The sequence below is a fragment of the Geospiza fortis genome, unplaced genomic scaffold (genome assembly GCF_000277835.1).
Source record: "Geospiza fortis unplaced genomic scaffold, GeoFor_1.0 scaffold1683, whole genome shotgun sequence".
Classification (NCBI taxonomy): domain Eukaryota; kingdom Metazoa; phylum Chordata; class Aves; order Passeriformes; family Thraupidae; genus Geospiza; species Geospiza fortis.
In genome coordinates this window covers 141,277-157,688 of record NW_005054665.1, presented here as the reverse complement: position 1 = coordinate 157,688, position 16,412 = coordinate 141,277, and the positions used below count along the sequence as shown (strand labels likewise).

At 42.8% G+C, this 16,412-nt stretch overlaps 1 protein-coding gene across 3 annotated transcripts; it reads right to left on the bottom strand.

The window, feature by feature from the left end:
* Positions 1-984: 984 nt before the first annotated feature.
* On the bottom strand, positions 985-16,286 carry SMARCE1 (SWI/SNF related, matrix associated, actin dependent regulator of chromatin, subfamily e, member 1). 3 transcript variants are annotated; one of them, XM_005430665.3, is made up of 11 exons: positions 16,157-16,286; positions 15,689-15,739; positions 15,133-15,176; positions 12,130-12,234; positions 9,801-9,881; positions 8,548-8,679; positions 6,876-7,047; positions 5,068-5,240; positions 3,965-4,066; positions 3,236-3,446; positions 985-2,526 (listed from the first exon to the last, which is right to left on the bottom strand). In XM_005430665.3, exons 2-11 carry the CDS (start codon positions 15,693-15,695, stop codon positions 2,315-2,317), a joined length of 1,239 nt encoding a protein of 412 aa, XP_005430722.1. In that variant the 5' UTR covers positions 15,696-15,739; positions 16,157-16,286; the 3' UTR covers positions 985-2,314. The 3 variants fall into 3 exon arrangements, with proteins under 3 accessions (XP_005430722.1, XP_030920861.1, XP_030920862.1); XM_031065001.1 differs by having other exon boundaries at positions 985-2,523; positions 16,157-16,281; XM_031065002.1 differs by lacking the exons at positions 15,689-15,739; positions 16,157-16,286 and adding an exon at positions 13,641-13,729 and having other exon boundaries at positions 15,133-15,154.
* Between the last annotated feature and the right edge of the window lie 126 nt (positions 16,287-16,412).

The window sequence follows — 16,412 nt, the reverse complement described above, 5'->3', positions numbered from 1 at the left end:
GAACCTTTGCCTGCAGAGCAAACCAGAAGCAGCACAGCACCATGGTGATGTCAGAGGTCACAATGCCTGAGTCAGACTTGAAAACCCCTGGTTTTTCTTGAAGAGAAAAACAAACCGAAGAAAACAACTCCCTCGCATGATGCAAAGCTTGGATTTGCCTTTTTGCTTTGGCGCCCTGGGGGTGTGAGGGACTCACTAGCTCTCAGCACCCCATGGGGGATGGCTGCACCTCAGACCCCCAGCCTGCACCCATCTCCTGCCAGACAGGGCACCCAGGAAACAGAGCACTCCAGCAGCAAAGCATGAGGGCTCTTCCTCATGGGAGGAAGGGTTCCTGGCCCTGCTGGGGACCTGCAGGTGGCCACAGGGTCTGTCAAGAACATCCCACTGAGGACCGTAGAACACAGGGCTCATCAGGAGCTCCAGGTTGCTCTGAGGAAGGGCTGCTGCAGGACCCAGGTATTTCCTGAGGCCTGTCCCTCTCCTTTGCTGGGTCCCTGATGCTCCTGTCCCTTGCAGGAACCTCTGCCAGGCACTCTGGGGCTGGTCAGTGCTCCAGCGCTGCCCATGGGCATTCCTTCAGTTCTCATGTGCTTGGACAAGTTATTTCACTCGTGAAGACAACACCCACTCCTTCACATCCACACCCTGAGCTGCACACACCCGTCTTTGCCAATAATTAGTTATTTACATACACCTTGAGAATTTGGAGCAGATGAAAAGCATCCCCGGCCTACAGAAGCCAGGCCTGCTGCAGATAAAAGCTGTTGCACAACAAGGGTTTGCAGCAGCTCAGGTGTGGAACCCCACCTGGGCCCCACAGAGCTGGGGGAGGGAGGGGGGCTCCAGTCCAGCCACCAGCTGGTACTTTGTAAGAAATAAAAGCCTGTGTGCTTATTTTCCTCTGGCTTGAGATGGAGAACAGCTGATGAAAGATCTCAACCAAACACTGGCACCACCTTAAAAGACAAGAACAGACCACTGTGAGTTTAAAAAAAACCAAACATGTTGGATTTTATTATTTTTAAACCATTAAAAAAAAAGGATTTAAAAAACACCATCTGATAGACCCACTGCTCTGCAAATACACATCAGTTCATTGAAACATTATGTGTTCCCTCAGTTGTTAAGTCAAGAAGTGGCCCATGGCTGTTGCCACAATTCAGTGTATTTATTTTTGGGGTTTTGCTTATATAGGGCAAATAATGGCCTTTTCAGTACATTTGTAGAGTCTCCAGAGGTTCTGAAAGCTCATGACAAGCAAAACTACTATTTTTTACCATTTGTGCCATATCAGTGACTGTCTGCTCAGAGAACATGTGCGTGTCTAAACGCTCTCCTGCTCTGTTCTGTGCCAGGTCTCTGGCTGAGGCCACACCAGGGTCTCTTGGTAGCAAATAAAGGAGTTAATTGGGAAAGAAAAGCAAAGGCTTGTTGAAAAGAATCCTGCACCACAGAAAAAAAAATCCCTCACGATGTGTCATTTCCTGCAAGACTACACTGAACCCTTTGGAACTGGATCTCCTGACGTGCCACACACAGACCATGAGCAAGTTTCCACCACAGCAGAGCAGCTACTCTAGAAAAACAAGTTACACCAAAAACCCCCAAAACCCCAGACTTTCAGACTCACTCTGGAGCTGCTCCTGAGGATTGAGAGCTTTCTTTAAAAGCATGGACTGGGGAGGCTGCAGCAGAAATTGCCCTTGTTGACAGGCAGCACAGCTGTGGGACACAGGGGACTTTTGGAGTTGTTAGGGAAGGAGAGGTTCCAGGGGACACCCTGGGGAGACATAAAGTCTTTGCTCCATAGTAAGAAGAGGTCTGAATGCTTCAGCCACATTCTAGCCTCTCCAGAAAGCCAGTGCTACTGCCAGGAGCAGGTCCCTCACGCAGTCAGGCCAGGACTGCAGCACAGGTGAGACACCTGTGCCACAAAGGGGCAGGAAGGGCCTTTGGGGAAAAGTGCCAGAGTGTCCATGGCACCAGAAGAAAGGCAAAAGTCCTGATTTCTCATCTAGAAACCAAAACCAGTGGTTTCTAGTCTTTCTAGGGAAGAAATACAAGTGATATAAGCACCTCTCCACACTGTAACAGCTGTGTTTAGACACATGAGGTTCCTTTTCTGCCTGCTGCAGGACACCCTGTACCTCTCCAGGCCCCTTCACATTGCTACACTGATAACCTGGCATGTCACTAAGCCCTGGCATCCTTTGGAGACAAGTGACAGAGGCAGGGAAGGTACAACAGCCGCAGAGCACGCTCTGAAATCAAACAGTACTTCATTACAGAGACACAGGAACTGAGTCACTGATTATTCTTTCTTCTCGCCCTCCTCGGCGATGGGGTCTGCGGGCGGCTCCTCCACGGTGGCGCTGTTGCTCTCTGAGCCGGTGTTGCTGTCGCTGGTTCCCTCCTCAGCTGTGCTGTCCACCCCTTCCTGCCCACTCTCCTTGTCCTCTGGGGTGGAGGTTCCTTCTTCACCGTTCTGCTGGTTGTCTGTGCTCTCTTCTGGGTGAGGCTCTTCTGGAAAAATGTATTTCTAAGTGTCATTTACATGTCAGTATTTATTTAGATTGTGCAATTAGGATTTAGGAAGAAACAGAAGCTATGATAAATCCGAGTATTCCATAGCAGTCACCTAGAACATGCAGGGACAGGCACAACTCAGGGATCTTTCACTGCTGAGGACACATATGGTCCTGCCACACATTCTGATGGCAGCCACAGCTGCCTGACTTTAGAATTCCAGCCATAAGAAAGCCATGCTCCTTGTTAAAGCAGAAGCACTGGAATTCAAACTTCTTGGCCCCTCTTTCTTTATGCTCCTGCAGCAGTGACTCACTGATGCACTAGTCACTGGGACTCCTGAATCCAGCAGCATTTCTTATTGCCACTGTCCAGAGCATAAAGCAACTGGAAAATTTGCCTGAGAGCTGCATAGGAAGCATTGCTGCTGCATCATCCTGGCTGGACAATGACACTGGGACAAGGAAACACTCCCAGCTGCTCCCAGTTAAGCTGTCTAACTTCAGGTTTACTATGTTTTCCCCTGGGTACATCACACACAAAGCAAGACACAGAGCTCTGTGGGATCTTCTCCTCTTTTAAAAATGAGTAATTTAATGAGAAGCAAGCAAATGCCTGTGTTCACCAAGATGCAGTGAACTGCTCTCCTCAGAGACCCTTTAATGTTGATCCTTGGAGGACTCTGCAGATGTTCAGATGCAGTTACCTGTCTCCATTGGAGTGCTCTCCTCTTCTTTCTTCTCCTCCCCCTTACTGGCTGCTTGCTCCTCCTCAGCTGCCAGGCTATTCTGACTGCGCTCAGCTTGCTCAGCTGCTTCCTTTTCCCTTTCCTCCTGTCTCTTGCGAGCCTGTTCCTCAGCTTGAGCAATTTCAGCTGCAATTTTTTCCATATCCACTTCCACCTTCAAACTGCATAACTAGCAATTAAAAACAAAGCAAAACAAAAGAAAACTTTAGCTCTTTTACTACGGCAGTTACCCTGAGAAATAAATAATCAGTAAACCCCAATGATGACTTCATTATTTCTACACACTGCACAGTCCTTTTGATTTTACAATGTTTACACTGGAAGTAACTAGGGAGGGAGATACAGGCATATTAAGAAAAAAAAAGGGAGAGGGAATAAATAAGCAACCTAAAACTTGTTATTTGAGTGCAGCCAAGGAGAGCAGTGTGCCCTCCACAGTGGCTTCAGGCCACCTTCCTCCAGCTGCTCTGAGTGAATTCACCCAGCCCAGCCTGGAGGCACTTCTAAACTGTACTGGCCCTAAAGGTCACTGAAAGAGCAGGAAATCATCCTGTGTTTTTTACCACCCACGCCAGGGCACTGTCCCAGCAGCTGGGCAATTGCTCAGAACTGAACAGAGAACTGAAGCACTTGTACCACTGTGGAACCAGCAGCTTCCTCAGAGTAAGTGAGAAAAATGAGCAGTACCCTTTTAAGCTCGTTGTTGAAAGAGTCTGTGCTTTCCAGAAACTTCCTCTTCTTTTCCTGGTGGCGCTCCTCAATTTGCAGCAGCTCAGCTTCGAGCTTACGCTGGAAGTGAAACAAACAGCAAGAACCTCATTGTGCAGTCACCTAAAAACTGGGCAAAGGTACAGCTAAGCATACAAATTTTCATATGGGTTTATTTTTAAATACGGGTCTAATATGCAAACATCCTTCTGCCTGCCTCTGATACCCACTAGCTCAGAAGTTCATACTGAAAAGTAGGAACAGTACGTGGGTCTGTGCAGCAGTTCAAACATATTGTAAATGAAGCATTGTGCACCTGAGGTGAAGCTTCCAGCATCAAATCTACACATTTTCTTTCCTATTCTGCACCCCCAGGTCTGTGTATACATATCCCACAGGTCTGTATATACACAGCTCACAGGTATAGACACACTCTCTACATCAATTGCAGTCTCTAACACAGAAAGACCACAATTCACAGGAAAGAAGGACAACCATCCCCTCCACCCTCTTAATCTTCTGTAATTAAAAAAACCCAAGAAATCTCTACCTAATTCTGGTCTTGCTTCACCCCTACACACACTGACCATGCTGAAAGGGTTATTTTGGTAACATAAGTGTTTGGAAAACACAGGCATGTGCCCAAAGCTGGGTCAAACACGAAAGTGTGACTTCGCCATATATTTTGTATAAATTTAACTTTCAGTGAAAAACGTTAGAATAGGGACAATTTACTTCATAAAAAGAATCATTACAAACAAGATGAGTCATCAGGTACCCGAAATCACAACACTACTAGTACTAATTAACCAGCAGACTTTAAAAACTGCATACAGGGGGTTGTGTGTAATAATGAATAACTATGGAACTAACACTTAGGACAAAACACAAAGAACAAAACAGCACAGAAGGTGAAGTCTCATGTTCTGCAGCTCCCAAGAAATCCCTGGGATTAGCTCCTGGAACACACAGAACATTGACACCCAGCAAGAACAGTCATGTAGGTGATTGAATGATCCAAAGAACTGGAGTCCAGCCCAACCCCACTATGTTTTAGCTGCATTTGCATCCTTTATTTTTACCTGATGAACCATCAAGGACTGAACCTGGCGTTTCAGGACTTGCATTCTGGCTGTGGTGACCACGGAGCGGACGTCGGGCACCACGCTCTCGCTCAGGATCTCGCTGATGAGCCGGTGGTTCCTCTGGAACCGAGCCGTGGCCGTGTGCTTCATGGAGAACCCATCATCGTAATCTGCAACAGGAGGTTGAGGGGAAACTGCTTTGATCCCACAAAATGAGAGCTGAGTCTAATGTACCCACATTATCCACTCTGTACCCACACTATCACTCACAAAAACTAAAATATGAGCCCTAACGGCAGTAGTTGTCATGTCACAAAGTTCACAGTAACACACACAGAGCATCAGGGAATTTCAAAACGAGACAAAGTGTGGCCAGGGCAGCATTCACCTGGCACAGCTCTAACAGCTGATTTCACATGCATTTCCCACAGCTGAAATTGGGACCGACCTAGTTATTCACTGTTGCTTTCCACACTTCCACAGTAAGAGGGACTATTAATACACCAAATAAAAGAGCCATTCCTGATTAATCATGTTTCCAGAACAAAATGCCAGCAGGATAGTGACTCCTCTATAAATAACCTTTGTAGCACAGATCAAAACCATTTATTTTTTAAAATACTGAGGACTGAAAGCATGAAGCAGTGAGACACATTTACTCATCACTGAAACTTCACAGTCATGTATTAAAAGAATTTGATTATTTATTAGCAAGTGCATTTCTCTAAAGAGAAACCAGTTCAACAACAAGTATGAATTATCTCCCAGAACAATGCCACATAGAAAAGTCCAGAGGGCTAATTTTGTTTTACATTAATATTCCTATTGGAGATGACTATCCCAGCTATTCACAGAAATCTTAAGAAGCTGAAGACCATGCCAGGAGATATTACTAAAGAAGAGAACCAGTTAAATGAAAGTTTATTTCCAAGTGTATATTGTATCTCATTTAGGTATCTGATCAAACAAAGCAAAAAAAGAGGCAATGGCTGGTTCTGTCCAAGTCTACTTTGCACTGGTGGCACAGAACAGAATCTCAAGTCCCCAGGTTCCAGTTATTCCAGCATGAAACGTATTTACATAAATGTTGCAATTACCTCACACAGGGGAAAGTGCTGTTTGCTATGAGATTTATCTCAGGGGTGTGCTTTCACAAGGGAGAAGGAAAAAAAAGGGTGTAACTGAGCACATTTTTCACCCTCAGGTTTCAACAAGTATTTGGTGATGCATTTAAAAGCAGCCATGAGGTGTGTGAGGCTGACTTTTCCCACTGGGTGGGGTGCATTTCCTCGCAGTCAAATAAACTTTCAGAATTTTCTCATCAACTTGTCAGCAGCAAGGGCACCTCACTCGCCAAACAATCTCAAATGACAGTTGTTGAACATATTCAAAGTTCAGGTGCTCTTAATCACACCAGAACTCTGCCTGTCAGATTTATGTGCTTCTGGTAATAAAGCACAACATTCCATTCAAGGCGGATTAAATCAGGCATCTAAGCCTTTTCTAAAGCATGTGCTAAAGCCATTATGGAGCAGTAAGCAGACTGATCTGGTTTGAACTATTCAGCATTACTTCACACTTAATTAAGAAGGGTTGGAATAACTTTTGCCACGGGTGCCACCTTACTTTTGGGAACAAAGTCAGCTGTATGGAATAAAACGCGGTAATGAAAACTGGCATGAAAGCACCAAAGCAGGAACGAAGCCACGTGAAGCGCTGCAGAAGGTGCACACAGGCGGTTTTCTGTATCTCCAAGGCCTGTCCTGCCATGAGTGTCCCACTGGGAGTGCACACCAGCTCCTTACCATCGGGATCCTCCGCGGGCTGGATGCTCATGTAGGGCTCCCCCTTCTCCATGCGCGACTGCCGCTGCCGGCTCTCCTCTTCCAGCGCCGCCTCGGCGCGGCTCTTGGCGTTGATGTAGGCCAGGTAGGCAGGGGAGTTGTGGTAGGCCTTCATGGACTCGTTGTACTCGATCTGCAAGGTGACCAACACGGTTTGATTGCACCACTGGGTGATTCCCACCCGGCCACAACTGCGCTCTGTGTAACGCACAGCGCGGTTACACAGACAAAGCTGAATCTGCATCGTCTGGCTGAGATACAAATGATCAGATTCTCTCAGTCTTTCTTTTTTACAAATTAGAACTTCTATAATAACTTGTGTTTTAACAACACAGCTGGTTCTTAGGTCCTTTTAGTATTATGATAGCTTTGTTTTCTGAGATTTCAAATTCAAACACCTCAGAATACTTAAGAAGAAGTTCTGGTAAGATGAAATTAGCAAACACAAAATATTCTTAGTAATTCTCTGGAGTTCTAACTAAATCTGTGATTTCTGATTTCTTCTCTTTCCTTATGCCAGTATGTCATGAACCACTTTCCAAAATCATTTAAGATTTGTCCATTCTTTGACCCATCCCTGCTCTGGGATGGCACAGAAAGCTGCAGCCAGACTCCTGTCTCCTCCTGGTAGCAGGACAGTAGCACTATTTTCAAATACTTTGAAATACCTTTTCTCTTTGAATTGCTTTCTTTAATCTCATTTTTAAGATTTTGTACAGAGATTTGAGATACTTCTAATTAAAAAATGGATATAATCTATGATATTGTTAAAGGTACCTAAAACACTTGTAAATGATCAGGACCAGGATCCTTCTGCCTTGGCACAACAGAAACCAGCTGGCCCCTGCCCCAAGGAGCTTACAATCTAAACACCATTACCAAGGTAAAAATAGAATTCCTGGATTATTTTTTTTCTCAGCTAAGAGCACTGAGTTTTGCAGTACTTCTCTATTGCCTTGGAATAAAACCAGCTGAGATTTGACCAGGTAGCCAGAGCCTCGGGTGCCTGCCACGTGTAAGCACAACCCATCAGCTGGACAATTCTCCCTTTGTACCTGAGAATCACAAGAACAGTCTTGTACAGGTGCTCAACACTTACCAACCTAGACACGAGGCAGCTGTCATCTCTTGTCATTAGGATCAATAAAACCAAAACAAAAGCACAAGAAAACCCTACAAGTGGTAGCATTTTATATTAAGAAACAAAACATTAATGCCACAGCGTGGAGTTCCACCAGGAAAACCAAACCCCACGTGACTGGAAGTCTCTTAGGAACATGTTCATGACAACAGCAGTAGTTGCAGAGCACCAGTTTTGAAAGAGGATTTTGGTGTTGAGACAATCTTTTCAATACTGATGTTGTACAATCAAATCCATTCATTACACAGTTAAAATCGACACTCAATTATAAATACTTCATTTTGAATTAGGTCTAAAAACTGACCAGTCACAGTTGATGCACAGTTATTTAAAAAATCTAAGAGATGTGTCAGGACAAACTTCCATTTAAGTTACATACAGGGCTCTCGTGAATGCCTCAAACACCCCTGCATGGGGAAGATGAATTTTTCTTCTCAGACCAGTTCCTAGAAGAATCAGCTGTAATAAACATCCCAGATTTCTTCCATTTACCTTTTCAGCTTCATATTCATTCAAATACTCTTGCTTCTCTTCATCAGTGAGATCTCGCCACATTCCTCCAATAATCTTGCCAATTTCCCATAACTTCAAATCAGGATTGGACGCCTTCACTTGGTCCCAGACCTTAACAGAAACAGCTGGAGCTTTACTAATGATATCTAAATACTTCCAAATTAAACATTTTATATTGTCATCTCAGTGTTCTTTCTGGAATCACCATGAAAAACAGGATAAAGTTAGGAATGAGTCTGGCTAAGCTATCTGGATTATTTTCTGGGGCAGGAAGTCAGTAGGAAGCCAGCTACTGAACCAGGCAATTGCTGAGTGGCTTTGGTCTCATGGGAATATTGCCTTTAACCCTCTCAATTCTCTTCTTAAATGAACATCGCTGCATCTCGGGGAAAAAAAATGCTACTGAGTAAACACATCCAGCAGTAGATTATGACAAAGAGACTGAGCTTTTCAGATCAGAATGTAACATTTCACAATATTTCAGTCTTGCTGATCAATCTGAGTTCCAACAAGTTCTGACTCCACCAAAAAGGTTCCTAACTTTATAGGGAAAAAAAAAGGAGAGCTGCCAGTGTAATTTCTTGCTGCGCCACTTGACTTTGGTTTTTTTTTTTTTTTTTTTTTTTTTGTGTGTGTGTTGATGTTTTTTGGCCTAAGACAGACATGCTGGTAAAGATACTTTACCAGAAGTGGAAGAAATTCCTTCTGGCTCACCTGCTTCAGCCAGGCTGCCATGCCCTCCCCATGCCCCATCAGATTCCAGACTCCACAAGAGTCTCTCTCCTACTTTCTGTCAAACAGTTCACAGAATAGCGAAGCAAACGTTGCCACGGGCTAGGGTGGTGAAGGAGAACATGCAAAGTCCACTCATTGCTACTCTTCAGTCCAGCTACAGCACTGCACCAAGCCCAGAAAACGCAAGGAATATTTCCTTTATATAAAAAAGTTCTGTCAGTAAGTCACAGGAACTTCTGAATGTGGCGGGGTGGATCCTTGTCAGCAGACAGTGGTAGGAATTAGCATTTTAGCAATTTTCCCCCCAGAAATTGGCAACTGTGTGAACAGACTACTGCTGCCTTTGTTCTGCAGGGCAGACTCTGTACTTTACATCCCCTTAAGAGAGCGCAGGCTGTTAGGAGTCAACGTTTAGAAGCTGAAACTAAGATCATAGCAATTAATTGTTAGCACAAACGAACACTGACTTTATTACTGATGGACACTGTAATACCCACCTTCCGGCTGTACCTCATGTAGGGCATCAGGGGCTTGTCTGGGGGTTTGGGGGGCTTTGGAATGGTAATACCAGAGGAAGCCTATAAAAGAACCGGATAAATCCATTCGTTAATGGGATCGCTGAACAGTTTCTACACGCACTAGTTTTGGAAAACACTTGTGCATTCACACACCCCCACCAAGAGAAGCAAACATCACCAGGAAAATTACCCAGTCTGTAAGTGAACAAGCACTAGCTAGAGTTGGTCCTCACAGGAATAATTTCCAATGTAAGTTTGTCCTTTTCTCTGAAAGTTTACAGAGAAGTAACTAGATAAATCCTCAAAAGGGTTCCATGTTCTTAAAACTGAACTACATAGCTTAGGAACTGACATGGAAACACTAATCCCAGCAGGTTGTTTTTTCTCACTCCTGATGACTAATTTATTTTATCTGTTTTGACAAATTTAATGTGGCTACTGTACAGGTTTAAAAAGATATGAAGAAAGCTTAAAAACATTAATTTAGAGACATTATCAAATAATTTTAGTAATTATTTTTCTGTAAAATTCGTCAGTGGTAATTTGGAGCCAATTTCCAGACTCTTTATGAAAAGAAAACAATTCTATGCAGCTAAAAGGTAAATATGTGCTCTACTTGTAGCCAAGCTCTAATGAATTGTCCCAATTAGCCTGGAACATGCTCCTGTGCTCTGTCTTCCTTTGGCTTTATGCTGCCAGACACAGTGCTGGCACCACACAAAAGGCCACTGAGCTTTAATGCTGCTGCTGGGTCTCCTTGCATCCCCTCAACCCACAGAACATCTGACAGGGCTTGCTCCTAAAGCAGTGCAATGGCATCACAGCCCCCTGTCAACTGCAGGGTCTGAAACCCTCCATGCTTCCAGCACTTCCACATGCCAGGAGTTTTATTAAGTGGGAGTATTTAAATGAAAATATAAAGCAGGTTCAAGATCTTTCAGGGCTGTGGCCTGTAGATCAATACTTGGGTGTAGCCCAGAAGGCTCACGTTCAATACTGTTTTCCTCTTGATAGTTTTTTTTGTTTGTTTTGTTTTGTTTGCTGAATTTATGGAGCTCTATGAACAATGCATACAGAACTGTGTATAAATAATGTGCATGAGGTATATGCATTACCAAAATGTATACATAGATACACATACAGATGGGTTGGAAAAACATTAACGGAAACTGTTTAATGCTTTTAAATTAAGAGGGGTTTAAAGACACCATCCATATACTGGGATATGCATGGCAGAGCAGGCTGTGTATGCTTGTGACATACAGAAACAATGGAAGTTCTCAGACAAAACCTGACTTAGTCTTGTATAAGGAAAGTATCCATTTGGACAGTCAATTCCAGCTTGTAGGGGAAGATCCTTTCTGTAAATGCTTTAACAAATTGGATGAACTTCATTTGAAAGAAGGTTTATATGAGAAGCATAAAAAAGACTACACTTTCAAAAAGTACCATGTATTTGGTCCTTGAGAAATCTTTGTATCACCTTCCAAACTGATCAGAAGTTTTGAGGTACAAAGTTCTACATGGAAAAACCTTAAAGTTATGAGATATTGAAGAAAGTATCAGGGATTTACTCTGTTTCTGTTGTGTTAAGTGTTATACTTTCACTGTCTATTTTTGTTTCCTAACTGCATACAATGCTAGGACTTGATTCATGTTTGAAAGAAGCTGTCACCTCCCTCATCACTTGTCTCCATCTCACTTTGTTTACTCCATGAAAAATGAATGTAACATCCATTTCCCACACACTGACACATATACGAGCTGAAGGGATTCTATTTTATTATCAACATCACACTTTTGTTGAAAAAATAATGACTGAACTTGGGACTGTGCAGTAATTACCAGACTAAGACTAGAAAGAAAAATAAAGGGCTGTACCTCTTGCATGGCTCAACAGGATGATGCAACGACTATCAACGATTTCCAGCTTGCAAAATGTTCTTCCTTATTTTTGTACCAATGAACCTCAGCAAAAAGAGCAGTTCCCTCCCTCCAAAAATTCATACCCAGCTACAGAAGCTTTTCCTATACATACAGTGGTCGGTGAAGACCAAAGTCTGTCTTTTTGGATGTCTGCATCATATACCATTACCAGTTTTCCCTGCTGAGTAAAAACCCATTTTCCTGCAAAAGGTTTCAGAGTGAAGGGGAAGGGGGGGAAGGTGAGGAATAAGAATCAGAAGTTGGTTTTGGTTTTTTTCTATAAAGAAGTGGCAGCAGCCAAGACTCCGAAGAACCTAACCCTAAAGCCATTTCTGGTCAGCTCCTGGTGTTTGCTGGAGGATGTAATAGTTGATTCTCCTACCGTGACCCGGCTGTTGGTGCCCGGGTTCCCTCCCAGCCTGTAGTTGTTGTAGGCCAGATGGCTGTATGGATTGTATCCCACAAACCCTGGGGTGCTGGGCATTTGCTGATGGAAACAAATGAGACAAAAACACGAATGAGAAATGAGCTCAAACGAGGAGAACACAGAAATGAAAATGAACTGCAATATGGCATGCAAAAGCAACCAGAATTCAAACAAGCAATGAGGTGTAGCAGTTGGTGTCTTCCCAACACACACAACTTACTCCAGTATAAACCTAGTAAGGAAACCGGACTTTAGAGCAAATGTGTCACTACAAATTTATGTCTGAAAATTGGTGATTTTATTTCTATTAACTGTGTAACTCATTTAAACAAGTACTCTGCAAATTCAGGTCATGGCTAATAAGAGTTTTCCAACATAAGCCACCAAGGAATTCAGAAGACTCTTTTCTCCCATGGGTGAAAGTTGGGCAACACAGCACCCAGTGATGGGGCAGAAATCCCCAGTACCCACATTTATTACACCAATGAAAATCCCTGCACGCTTTTCTTCACAGAATTCTGCCTTCCCAACAAATAGAGCAGGGGAGGAAATCTCTCAAAGCACCATTTGTGCTCCACTGCCAGTAGCTGAAGACAATTCCCAGAGACATCTCTCTGTTATAAGGCAGGCTGTAGACTGACAGAGCTGAGGAACTCTACATCTGCAGTAAAACCTGTAAGTTAAAAACTTTAAACTAGTCTGAACAGATCAACAAATCCAAGGTAAGTCAGAAATTAATCAATACATCTTCATTCATTCATGAAAGTGGACTGATTTGTTCTCACTTCAGTCACGCAGAAAAAAAAAATCTTGTTTCTTTTCATTCCCTTCTCACTTAGCAATGGACATTTAAGTTTCATCAGGTTACCTGTATTCCCCTCCTCAAATAAATTTCTTTTTTCCATTATCCCCCCCTTTCTCAGTCAGATTTTGTTGGAAAAAAAGATCAACTATTTAATGGGTTTTGTGATTAAGTCCTGACTGTGGTTAATGTGGTTCTATGATTCCATGAGGATTCACAAGAGCCTGGAGAGTTTCTGGACATTTAAATGTCATTCCCACAGTGTCCCACTCTCCAGCAGCCCTAATAAACATTCCAAGAAGTCTTTCAGAGATTCACTGACTGGACTTGTTCCAGATTACAGTTATACAAATTTGACAAGTAGGTTCAGGACTCTTAAGAACCAAAGCATGACATGTACAAACACTGAATAGAAGTGTTTTAGGAGCTGACTAAAGTAACTAGGAAGGTTTCAAGTCAATGCAGACACACTGCAGGAGTTTATTTCTAAACACACAAGTGCAGAGGAAAATTATCCTTTAACAGTCAGTCTTCAACAGAGGTTTTATTGCCAAGCTTTTTAACTCAGTCCCAGCAGCTGATGTGCTCATCTGTATGCCTGGGCTCATGACATACACATTCACTACATCATAAGGCACTGTTTTAGTACAGTTTTTCGTATTACCATAACAACAGGCTTTGAATATGTTGAACTACACCTCTTCAATAAAACCAGGTGACAATTGTAATCTCCGTCTGCTTAATTCTTTATTTCTGCAAGACAGGATTTAAATGTTACCAGGAACTACCTTGCATCACATGGAGAATTTTTATTTCGGGTACAGTACTGCAGTTTTGAGAATTACTGGGATTTTGTTGACTGCAGCACCTGGAACTGGCTGTGGAAGAACAAGCAAGGTTATTTTTAATCTTTGTGACTTGCATTAACAGAGCACAGACCATCATGTGAAGGACTGTATAAAATATAATACAAAATAAAAGATGCTTGTAAAACAGGCAATGCATGTCACTAGTTGCAGTCCTGGCATTGCTTCATGTATCCTTCTGAAGGACTGTACCACATCAACATGAACCATTAAACATCTGTATCCATGCTATATCCCAAAGGAACCACATGTGTATGCACAGCTCTCGATGTAGGAATCCAGGGGTCAGAGTGGATCCATCATGTTCCTTCTAACAGATCTATTTTGCTGCGTGCAAAATGAAAACTCTGAGCAAACTATGAAAATCAAGTTTTATTTATGTAAACTTATAAAAACATAACTTGTATTGATGTATTATATAATTGTCAAGCCCCTTCCTGTAAAGTATGGCACAAAAAATTGGAAGGATCACATTCCTTCTAACTCCCATCCTGCAGAGATCAAGGACACACTACTGGGTAACAGTTTTCCAATTCACTTTGGTAAAAAAAAAAATCACTATAGAATCTTTGCTTAATCTTCTGTACAAAGGATTTGTCCTAAAACCCAAACTATCCATAAATGTGACCAAAGATGTGCATTTACTTTCAAACAGTTCCTGCCCACAGCACACTGGTACTGCAGCACCTTTGTACATCCAGGAATGTCACTGGGCAGGATTCAAAACTCCTGTTCATGTTTTCCCCCGTGTCAGGGCACACCACTTTACTAGAAAGTAAAATATTGCCCAAGCCCTAGACTCCAAAATACCAGTGATTTCAAGGAATGCAAGACTGGCATCAGGACTGTTTCATTGTTCTGACCCAATATAACAGGGTATTTCATAATCCTGCATTCCACTCAAATGCAAAGAAAAAAAAAGCAGCTCAGTAAACTGAAACGTGGAAAAATGCACTGTCTGCCCATGATTTGGGTACAGGCTGAGCAAGACATTTTATAACCAAATATATCAGTTGATTCTTAACTATTCCAGTACTGCTGCAACCCACTGTGAGTCATCTGAGACAAGTGACTGCTCACAGAAAATTCAGTGTCTGCGACATCCAGCCTTAAAGGCAAAATAAGTTTATTCAGCTCTTCTTTCCCAAACTTCCCCCAAAAGAATTATATTAATTTTAACAATTCGTATGACATTATGTTTCCCATATAGGAAGGTGATGCAACTCCGTAATTATTGTTCTGGGAAGTTACTAAAGGCTCTGTGTTAATGAGAAAAATCACTATACTTACGGTTGCAGGAGCTGGGGTGGGAGGTGGGGCATAGGATGGCCTTTCTGTTAAGATAGAAATGTAAGCACATTTTTTTTTCCTTGAAAATCTGAGTGAATTCTTAAGGCATCTGCTATGGCCAATATTTTTAAGTGATTTTACAAAAACAGGAAAATTCTGCTCTGAAAGACTTTGTGTTTTGCCACTGAACAGCAAAAAGCAACACTAGAAAAAGAAAAGAAAGAAAAATTGAAATCCCCCCATTACTCTTGTCCCAGGCTTTTATTCAAGCACAAGACTGAAGAAAATAAAATTCAATTATATGCACACCAATTACATGGAGGGAAAGCAAAAATGCAGTCCAACAGGATTCAGAAGCTGTGATATGTGCATTTCCTACAAAAACAATATGCCAGGAATCAGCCATAGCAGGATTTAAGGCCAAGAGTTTAGTCACTACACTTGCTAATTTCTTTTAATGCCAGGAATAATGGCATCATCTCACAAACAGATACTGTGGAACCAGATCTGTAAAACATCAAAGTTAAATAAAGAAAAATCTTAAAAAAAAACTTACTTGACATTTTGATAGTCAAATTTTCAGCCACCTGACATTATATTTGTACTTCTGCAAGACAAAAGAAGATCATGCTAGTAAGTGTTGTGCCTTTCCCCCCACCAGATCGTTGAAGCTTCAATTGTTATCGATACCAACGACTATCAAAGTCCGTCAGTTCTGGAATACAGACAAAAGCATTTCAGAAACGAAAGTGTTATCTCTTTGAAAAAATAATGGATTTTCCAAGGAATCTGGCCTTAAATAGCTGTGCAAGAGCACACAGGTTTAGGTCATGTTCATATGAAAGGGTCTAAATAAATATATTTTATCCTGTAAGGAATAAAAAGAACATATCCCATTATTTTACACGCATTGTTTTAGAAATCTGATATTAATACATAAATGACCAAATGATGTATTTCCTTTACAGGGTACATAAAACAACCACCGAGCCCCGCAGATGCGGTCTGACTGGCAAGGCTTAACCTTTTAACACCGAACCCGGCAGCGCGTCACACAGCGCTGTAACAAAGTGGTTTTTCGGCATTTCTCTTCAAATCACGCCAGGGAAGCTGCGACCTCCTTCAGAATCCCCACTAACGCCGTGCTCCGGGCTCGCACACGGGGCTGGCTCGGGGAGATCGAGCGAAGCCTGAGCGGGCCCAAGGCGGCCACCGGGGGTTCCCTCGGCCCCACCGCTCCCTCCCCGGGCCCGAGGGCCCTCCCGAGCCCCGCAGCGCTG